Below are 9,582 nucleotides of genomic sequence, written 5' to 3'. Positions count from 1 at the left end.
TGGGCAGACAAGAAGAGGACATACTGTCCGATCAGCCATGTCTACCGCACATGCTCTGGCTCTAAGGTCTGTACTCCGCAGGCTCCTATTTTCGCAAGATGGTTACTTTCAATCGCACAATGGGACTAAAAATTGCACCATATTGTCCACTCATATATACAAAAATGGCATAGATTGTGATTACCTACTCCCAATTTACAAACTGCCAGGGGCTGCAGATCAGTTAGCAACGATGCTGCCCGATCATTACCACACATGCAATCTGTCTCGCAAGCATAAACACTTTAGGAAACTTGCTAAGGTTATAGCAGACAAAAAATCTTTTGACATAAAATTTAAAACAATATTTGAACATTTGTCTACCCTAGTAAACAAGAAGCCTAAAAACATGGGATGTTTTGATGTTTTTTTTTTATGTAAAAAAAAATTAGTTTAATTAGTTTTCCAATTAAAATTTCCAATTTAGCTATCCAAAAATAATTTAAAAAAAAATTCTTTCAGATTAAAAAAAAATTGAATATTACAGATACTAAATAGAATCTGCTGTGGTAACTGATGCTGTTCCCAACAGAGAATTAATATACTTTTATATGCTATATGAGTTATGTATATGCTATATGAGTATATTCATATATGCTATATGAGTTATTTTGAAACGTCACAAAATGTGTTGTAATGTAGTGAAATGGCACACACGCAAGTCGTAAAATATAAAACTGTGTGCACATTCACAGATATGCACAGTTTTTTTTTTTTTTTTTTTTTTTTTTAAATTTAAACTCTGTCGATTTCTGACACACTCCTCGGAGCTTCGAGTTAAGCGTGGCACTTAAATGTTAAAAAACAAATACGTGCAGATGGTTTGGAAGTAGCATTGGTCTTGGGTCGGTTTGTACTGGGTGATTTTGGTACGCAGATCTGGCAACCTTGCGTTCCAGGAAGTCAAGTAAGTTTTGAAGAGGCATGTATGTTGACTGCTGAACTTAACGTCGCCGTGATAAATATCGTTTTAAATCGAAAATTAAAATACATTTTTATTACATTAAGTATTATTTATTTGGTGTATGCTACTGTAATAGAGAAGATGATGGAAGAGTTTAGACTACCAGAAGAAGTGTGGGTCCACGTGTTTCAGTTTCTTTCCACTCCTGACAAATTAAGCGTTCGCTCTAGCTGTAGATTTTTTATGAGACTGATTGATCGCCCTGTTTTGTGGAAGAACACCACACTGTACATTGAAAAAATCAACTCATTCACGTCTCATTCCTGGAGAACTCTCAGCAACAGGAAGATAACATCGGTTGTAGTGCTTAAGACAAATGGAAAAGAGTGGAAACAGCTTGCGTTGCGGCTTCCATGGATTCATTCGATCACTTTGGATGTGTGCTGTGCCAATGCCCTTAATTCACTTAGTGAGTTTAAAAACCTAACACGACTTGTGCTTCGGCGGTGTATCTGTCCGAGTTTAACATCACTATCAGCACTACGCGAGCTGTCGCATCTCAGCCTGTGTGAGGTGGTCTGTGCTCCAACGTCGGACATTATTAATGCGCTTTCCCAGCTCACTACTCTGACTTCACTTCACTACCATGCTTGCAGCAAACCCATACCTACAGCAGCATTTCATAATCTATTACAACGCCTGCCAAAATTAAAACAACTCTCTTTGAAAATGGGACCAAATCATGGCCCTGTCTCCAAGGATGCCCTCTTCCTTCCACAAGGAAACCACATGCCTGGTGAGGATAAGTTGAAAAACGTGATGGCTTGTGTACTGTATTATTTAGTTGCATTATATTCAGTGTTGCCGACTCTTTTCAGGGGAAAGTAGCTAATACATTCTCAAAAGTCACTAGAATCACCAGATAATCACCAGACATGCAAATTCACTGAATCTTGAATCATTTGAATATCAGAACGTTTTCCATTAATAGAACAGTTTCAGAATAGAACATATTAGAATACAACGTATTTATATAACTTATCGAAAGAAACATTTGGTCATGGCACCATGAAGTATTTACGTATTTACAAAATACAGGATGTCCAAAAAGTCAGGAACCAGAACCAATGGAAACTGTTGCGCAAAATCCACACATACATGATATAGCAGCTGAGAAAATGCATAGAGTGTAAAGGTGAACATGTCGAGCATACGGTATTTTGTAAATAATAAATAAAAAAAAATAGGTGGATGTAGATTTACAGTCATTGGTTACTGAATTTTCAGACACCCTGTACTATGATTCCTATCAAGAGTGCAGACAAAAATGTGGAGTTGTAGTAAGTAGCTGGCTCAGACATGAAGGAAACAGTTACAGTTGACATAACTCACTTTTATCACTTGTAAAAATAGGCAAGAATAGAGTTTCAAATGAAGATAGAAGAATTGCACAAGTGGGACAAACAACACTGATTAGTGATTTGCCATTGTGGAACATAAGCTTGCACAAACACTACTCAGCATAGGTTTTACACCCTGGTGGTAAGTTTAACAAACCTTCTCTCTCAACGCATCTAACAAGCAGCTGTGATGTGAGGTGGAGCCGTATAGAGTGCAAGAGAGTCTCTAACGTAGGGCTGGGCGATAAAACCGTATCGGTACACGGTTATTGTTAACAATAGAAAAAATGTTCAGTATAACGCTCGATTAAAAAGTAAACAGACATGAAATTTGTTTGCATGATCAATCCTCAAGCGTGCGCTGTCCCTGGATCATAAACAGCCTTTCAGAGCTGAGTTCAGAGCCTGCCGAGGAAATTGTGAATAAAAAGGACGTCAGCTTGCCAGTGTGGCAGTATTTTTTTGGTTTCTTTTCGTCTGACCAACATCAGAACAACATTGTGTGTAAGCTTTGCAAAACAACCATCCTGGCCAAGTACGGAAACACAAGCTGCGAGAGATTTGTAGTGCGCATGCGCAGTACTTCGCACATGACAGTGCGTGTGACTCTGAACAGTGGGCAAAGAAGATTTGAGTCAAATGTCGGATCTGGGGAGGACAGTGAGTGTCCTCAGAGCAGGAGCTCGACTCGTCAGATGCGGACCTCAACACAGTGTTATCCGGAAGTAAGTGTTAAAGTGGAAGTTTTATGTGAGACTAGGCTAACTGTGCTAACAGGCTGAGCACAATCCAGAGCACCATGAGTCACATTCTCCGCTATAATACGATGTTGATCTCCCTTAAAGTTTGCCTTGATTGTTCTACATTTACACTTTTAGATTCACACATTTTGTAACATTTTATTTATTAAGTTCAGGAGTTTTTTTTAGCACTTATTTATTTAATATTCATATAAGATATTAGTAATGTGTTGAAATTCTATTTTGCTATTAAAACAAATTATTTGTGGTTTGCCTTAATAAAGTGGGTAAATTAAAAGTAGAGTGGTTAAATTCAAACCTTTTTTCTACTGGTCTTTGTTTAAAAAAGATATAAATTTATCATTAATTATCAATACGGAATGATATGAAACATTATATCGTGATAAATTTTTTTTTAGCTGTACCGCCCAGCCCTACTCTAACATCTGCTCAAAAAGTTGATAGATTTCTCACTAGGCTCATTTTTCAAATAAAGTCACTAAAGTGGTATGAAAAGTCACCAAATCTAGTGAATGAATCTCTAAGTTAGTGAGGTTGAAGTGGTGCTACATCATCAATATTTGTTTGAAAATGGATCATTGGTGTTAGTCTGCCTATCATGGCTAGTGGACTACCTAAATCAGCATCTCACAAATCTGCTATTCCTGGTTCTATGTGGATATTTAGCCAAGCTGGAATTCAGCTTGACTCTGGATATTACTTCTGGATATTTAGACATGCAAAATAAATAACTGCTCCTCCATTTTAACTAGAGAGTCACATATTTGCTATGTCTTATTGGTTGCACATTGAAAAGTATAGTGTAAACCGGGTCAAATTTGAGTGAACTTTTAGAGCATTGCCAAGGCATCAGTTTCAAGTGGTGTGCACTGCCCAAGGCAGCATTGCCTGGGGGCAAACTGGCACCCCACTCACACAATGGCTGAGTGTTTGCTGATCATCAGTAAGTCACATAATGCAACAAGGTTGGAGACACTTGTAGAGGATCTTGGATCACAGTCTTAGGATTGCACAACAACAGTAGACAAAGAAAACCCAGTTAAACAAATGAGAGAAAAATATTATACTTGGTTCTTTATTTATTGAGGAAAATTATCCAATATTACATATCTGTGAGGGGGAAAAGTATGTGAAACTCTAGGATTAGCAGTTAATTTTGAAATTAGAGTCAGGTGTTTTTAATCAATGGGATGACAATCGGGTGTGAGTGAGTACCCTGTTTTATTTAAAGAAAAGGGATCTATCAAAGTCTGTTATGGCATGAACAAAGGAGATTTCTGAGGACCACAGAAAAAGAGTTGCTGATGCTCATCAGACTGGAAAAGGTTACAAAACCATCTCTAAAGAGTTTGGACTTCCCCCATCCACATTCAGATTGGACCACCAGGAGTGGTCAACCAACAAAGATCACTCCAAGAGCAAGATGTGTTATAAGTCCACAGGGTCACAAAGGAACCCAGGGTAACTTCTAAGCAACTAAAGTCATCTCTCACATTGGCTAATGTTCCTGGGTTCATGAGTCCATCATCAGGAGAACACTGAACAACAATGGTGTGCATGGCATGGTTGCAAGGAGAAAACCACTGCTCTCCAAAAAGAACATTGCTGCCCTTCTGTGGTTTGCTAAAGATCATTAGCCTTTAGGCTAATAGGTAAAAATTGTGTATGGATGAGACCAAAATAGAACTTTTTGGTTTAAATGAGAAGCGTTCTGTTTGGAGAAAGGAAACCACTGCATACCAGCATAGGAACCTTATCCCATCTTTGAAACATAGTGGTGGTAGTGTCATGGTTTGGGCCTGTTTTGCTGCATCTGGGCCTGGACGGATTGCCATCATTGAACAATGAATTCTCAATTATATCAGCAAATTCTAAGTGAGCAAGAACTGAATCTCAAGAGAAAGTGGGTCATGCAGCAAGACAATGACCCTAAGCAGTTATTTTTGTTGTATGAAAATCATATTGAATCATTTGTAATGTTTGTTTTATAAACAAATTTTTTGCACTTTCTTGTGAAGGATGACAGTAATACAAGTTGAGTGTACGTAAATTCTTTGTCTTTTTCTAAATCCGTTGTAGGTATATGGAATCTGTTACTTCAGTGAAATTGATTTTACCTAACTTGCTCTAATTCCAGAAGGTTCACGGTGCAGAGTGCCAGCATTGATCAGCTTGGAATTGTTGAACTACATGGACCCCATTCTCTCTCCTGTGGCTCTGCAGGGTCTTCCTTCGCTCAAATTCCTGACAGTACAGTATAGAGACTGGTCTCCGAAATCAAAGCTGTGCCATCTTAAGACATGGCTGTCAACAATGCCCCTCCTCTCAAAGCTAAATATTTCATGTGAGTCTGACCTCCAACTAGGGATATTATTCTCTGGGTCTATACTTTTCTTGGAAAACAGAAGATATATAAAGAAATGGAAGAATTTAAAAAAAAACAAAAAAACTTTTCAATGGTAAATCCTCACAAATTAGGCAAAATTACTGTGTCCTCACTGTAACAGTTTAGCAATTCAGAAAGCAAAAGCATTCAGAAGCATTCAGAACAGAGAACACTTTGTGCCCCAGTATTGCGCTCATAGACAACCATATTTCTTAAATATATTCTTATTGGCTCTTGAAGTTTGAAATGTACAAATGAAAACAACTATATCTTCTTCATTTAACACACTTTTTATATATTTAATTTACTCTCTCTTGTTTGGTTTATTTGATTTTATTTAACTGTAAAAGACAAGAGTGACATGGTGATGCAGAAGGTAGTGTTGCCAGCTCACAGCCTCAGGGTCTCCGGTTTGATCCTGAATACGGGTTACTGTCAGTGTAGCATTTTACATGTTCTCTCTGTCCACATGAGTTTCCTCTGGGTTCTCCAGTTTCCTCCCATCTAGAAAAAACATCATTGGATTGGCCATGGTAAATTGCCCCTAGGTGTGAATGAGTCTGTGAATGTGTGCATTGACTTTTCTAGGTATTTATACTTTTCTTGTATAAATTTCCAACCCAATCTCACACAAAATATGGATTCATATAAATGAGGTTATAAGAGGATTTCACCCTGCACTCTGTCAACTAGTCATAGCAATTTATGCAAAATCTTACAATTGTCAGACAATGCTGAAATTTGCTGGTTTACTATAAGAGGTGATATTCTATATTTAAGTAAACATTTCTTTTATGTATGCATTTAATTGTTTTCAGTGGGACCACCACTTGGTGTCTATGCTAACTCAGTGCCTGCAACAGTGCAACACTTGTCCCTCAAAGGAGTGACGGCAGAGTTTAAAGCTTTGAGGGACTTAGCACATCGAGTGCCAGATCTCCTGCACCTGCACTTGGACCTATGTTTCCATAAAACACAAAGAGTCATTGCTGAGGTTCCTTGGCTTTTCCCCAAGCTACAGAGCCTGGCAATAAGGTCAGAGCTTCATGTTCAGCCATAGCTATAATGGCTTATGCTCTTTTTCTTTTGTGTTATATGATAAATAAATCATTTTTAATGTCTCTGCTTCTTTCAGACACTATAAAGTTCCTGTGGAAGAGTTGCTGGGACTTGCGCAGTTGTCCCATCTTAAACATTTAGTGATTCTTGATCCTACCACAGGACCAAATTCAGCTCTAATGGATCTGACTCAAAAAATGCACATCCAGACTAACTACAGAGTTATTATTCATTTGTCAGGACCAGAACACCCAAATGCTTGTCTTTGTGCAAATTACTGATATTCAGCCCATACTTCATGTCTGTACACAGAACTTGACTTACAAATTGATGTTCAACTATTTGATAAATCTATGCCCCCCAACATGTTCCTCTCTGCCATGGTGGTAGACCTCCACTAGGTGCCACTGTAGTCATACAAAAAATGTGTCACTGGAATACGACATTGCAGTATTTTCTATTAATTCAAGTTGTACAAGACATTTTTATAATTTGCCAATGGGATTTTATAAAAAGCAGTGGGGTAGTATTCACAAGAGGATTCAGGTTTATAATTTTATTGTTATAATTTGTGCTATAATCATTGCTTAGAATGAATTTCCTCGGTATGCATGAGCTGAAAGGATCAGTGTAACATTTCGGCTTGTCTGTGGCACAAGTAATAAGACAGTATTCCTTTAAATATTGAGGCTGATATCACAGTGGCCCCTATGAGGAGGTGATACTGCAGCACGAAATTCTGAGACTAAGAGCTGGTGATGATGGGCTGATATGCTGTGAGTGAAAATTAACAGAATGTTCTTGACTCAAAATGCCTCTAGACTGCATTTATAATAATGACTCCTCATATGTATAGTAATGACACCCTTCAGGCCTTTCTATTGCTCTCCATAAGTCCTCACTTATTTGGTATGTCTAACAACATATAACAGTAAACTGGCAGTTGATATTACAGTGCGTTGCATAAATATTTACCCCCTTTCCCACATTTTGTAGTGTTATGACCTGGAACTGAAATGGACTTAATTGGGATTATATGTTTATTAGAGAACATGCCTAAACAAACAGGATCATGAAGACCAAGCCTAGCACAAATTGTGAAAAAGTACATGACATTTTGTGGATGGCCTTCTCTTGGGTGATTTGCATATGTGCCACATTCTTTCCAGGTTCTAATAATGGATTTGATGGTGCTCTTCAGGATGTTCAAAATTTGGGATTTTTTAAAATGACCAAACTCTACCTCTCTAGAACTTTGTCCCAAACCTGTTTTGTTTATTTAGATACAGTCCCCTCTATTGGAACAGCAAGGCCATTTAATTGTTTTTGCTGTAGACTGAAGACATTTGGGTTTGAGATCAAAAATTTAATACGAGATGAGAGTTTAGATTTTCAGCCTTTATTTCCTGGTATTTCTATGTGAATGTGTTAAATGACATAGAACATAGCACAGACCACCCAATTTGGAGGTGATCCAAAATATTGGAACATATGACTGTTTTTTTGTTATCCAGGTGTGTCCTGTTATATTGATTGATGGTTTATTCAATACATAGCTCTGAACATCTTCTCTTGTCTGGAGTACAGAACTGTGAAGTATATCTTGAGGATGTTGTTATTTACTCTGTGACTTGGGGTGAACACTTGCAAACACTTGAGGCACTGTTAAAGCGGTTTGCAAATGCCCACCTTACCCTCAGTCTTGCTAAATGTGAATTTGAAAAGGCAGTAGTGACATACCATGGCAAATTAGTAGGCAGGTAAAACCACTGGATGCTAAGGTTACAGCTATCATGAAATTCCCCACACCAAGTAGCAAACGAGAATAGCACAGTTTCTTAGGGATGGCTGGATACTACCGTGGATTTTGCTGAAATTTTGCTTCAGTGATTACTCCACTGACAGATCTTCTTAAGGCTGAGAAAAGGTTTTGTATGGAGTTTTGAGCATTGAGTGTTAGAGATGTCATACACCTGTTTTATCTGCTCCAAATTTTGAATGACCTTTAAAGCTGCAGATGGATGCTAGTGGAGTTGGAGCGGGTGTAGGCCTATAATACCGTTGAGAAGGAGGCTTTAGTCTTGCTGTGGGCACTTAAACTTTTTAGGTAATGGTAGTAGTGCCACAATCATTGTCTATACCGATCAGAATCCTCTAGTTTTTTTGTGACAACTGGCCAATTCTAATCAGAGGTTAGTCTCTTATCCTTCAAGAATTTGTGGTTGACACTAGGTACAAAAAGGGAGTAGACAACATGGTGGCGAATGCCCTCTCTAGAGCTCATGGTGGTGAGTGAAACCTGCTCTCTTATTAAAGAGGATATCTTTCTGTTTAATTATTAACCTTGCTCATTTGTTAATCATGGTTTGAAACTAAGGGTGGTTGTGTTGCGTCCCAGGGCGTTAATTTTTGTTATTGTTTATTCATGTGGTATGTTTATTGTTTAATATAATGTGAAAGTGTAATAATATTGTCTGTGCACATGGTCTCGCTGTTTTGGCGCTTTGTTTTCTTTCTTCTCTGTGTTGAACATATTGCTTGATTACCACCAGCTGCAGATTGTTATGGTAATAATCAGTCTCAGGCAGGGATTGATTACCATAAGAGAGGAAAACAGTTAAAGGCATTGAGAATCTTGATTTGAACTCATTAAATGTGTGTATTTATATATGCATGGTGTAAATGCAAATAATGGAGTATAATGTATTTTTGTAATTGTAAATAAGTGTCTGTAATAAGTTTTTAAATTTCTCATTAAAGCTTGATTTAAAAATGCAGAGAGCAGAGATCCTGTCTTGTTGTGGCTGGCAAGCTCATCCTTCTTCCATTCCAGACAGTGTGTCTAGATTCAAAGAGGGAAACTATTGAATTGTTGTATAGACCTAGCTGACTACTTATTTTTATAATATCTTGATATTTTGTTGCCTACTTTTTTTTTTATAGTTTGTAAAATTCTGTATTTTCTTGTGTTGTTTAGTACTGATAATTTCATTGTTAATATTATTCAGATGCGTAAGCAGGAAGGTGGCATTT

At 37.7% G+C, this 9,582-nt stretch overlaps 1 protein-coding gene across 2 annotated transcripts; it reads left to right on the top strand.

Moving 5' to 3' along the window:
- Nucleotides 1-952: 952 nt before the first annotated feature.
- Nucleotides 953-9,326, top strand: im:7136021 (uncharacterized). Of its 2 annotated transcripts, none has more exons than XM_017476275.3 (4): nucleotides 953-1,739; nucleotides 5,242-5,448; nucleotides 6,309-6,525; nucleotides 6,626-9,326. In XM_017476275.3, the coding sequence occupies exons 1-4, from the start codon at nucleotides 968-970 to the stop codon at nucleotides 6,828-6,830; spliced, it is 1,401 nt and encodes a 466-aa protein (XP_017331764.1). In that variant the 5' UTR covers nucleotides 953-967; the 3' UTR covers nucleotides 6,831-9,326. The 2 variants fall into 2 exon arrangements, 1 of the variants encoding a protein (XP_017331764.1); XR_001813610.3 differs by lacking the exon at nucleotides 953-1,739 and adding an exon at nucleotides 1,746-3,068.
- Nucleotides 9,327-9,582: the final 256 nt, after the last annotated feature.

The sequence above is a fragment of the Ictalurus punctatus genome, chromosome 9, assembly GCF_001660625.3.
Source record: "Ictalurus punctatus breed USDA103 chromosome 9, Coco_2.0, whole genome shotgun sequence".
NCBI classification, from domain to species: domain Eukaryota; kingdom Metazoa; phylum Chordata; class Actinopteri; order Siluriformes; family Ictaluridae; genus Ictalurus; species Ictalurus punctatus.
Note: the sequence above shows the minus strand (reverse complement) of the source record. Positions and strands in the feature narration are given on the sequence as shown.

What these genes read in the sequence shown, in the direction of transcription:
- im:7136021 (XM_017476275.3), top strand. Translation starts at nt 968, where the DNA reads ATGTTGACTGCTGAACTTAACGTCGCCGTGATAAATATCGTTTTAAAT. An exon ending in ACAAGGAAACCACATGCCTG is followed by an intron (nt 1,740 to 5,241) that starts GTGAGGATAAGT and finishes CTCTAATTCCAG; the next exon opens with AAGGTTCACGGTGCAGAGTG. An exon ending in CTACAGAGCCTGGCAATAAG is followed by an intron (nt 6,526 to 6,625) that starts GTCAGAGCTTCA and finishes TGCTTCTTTCAG; the next exon opens with ACACTATAAAGTTCCTGTGG.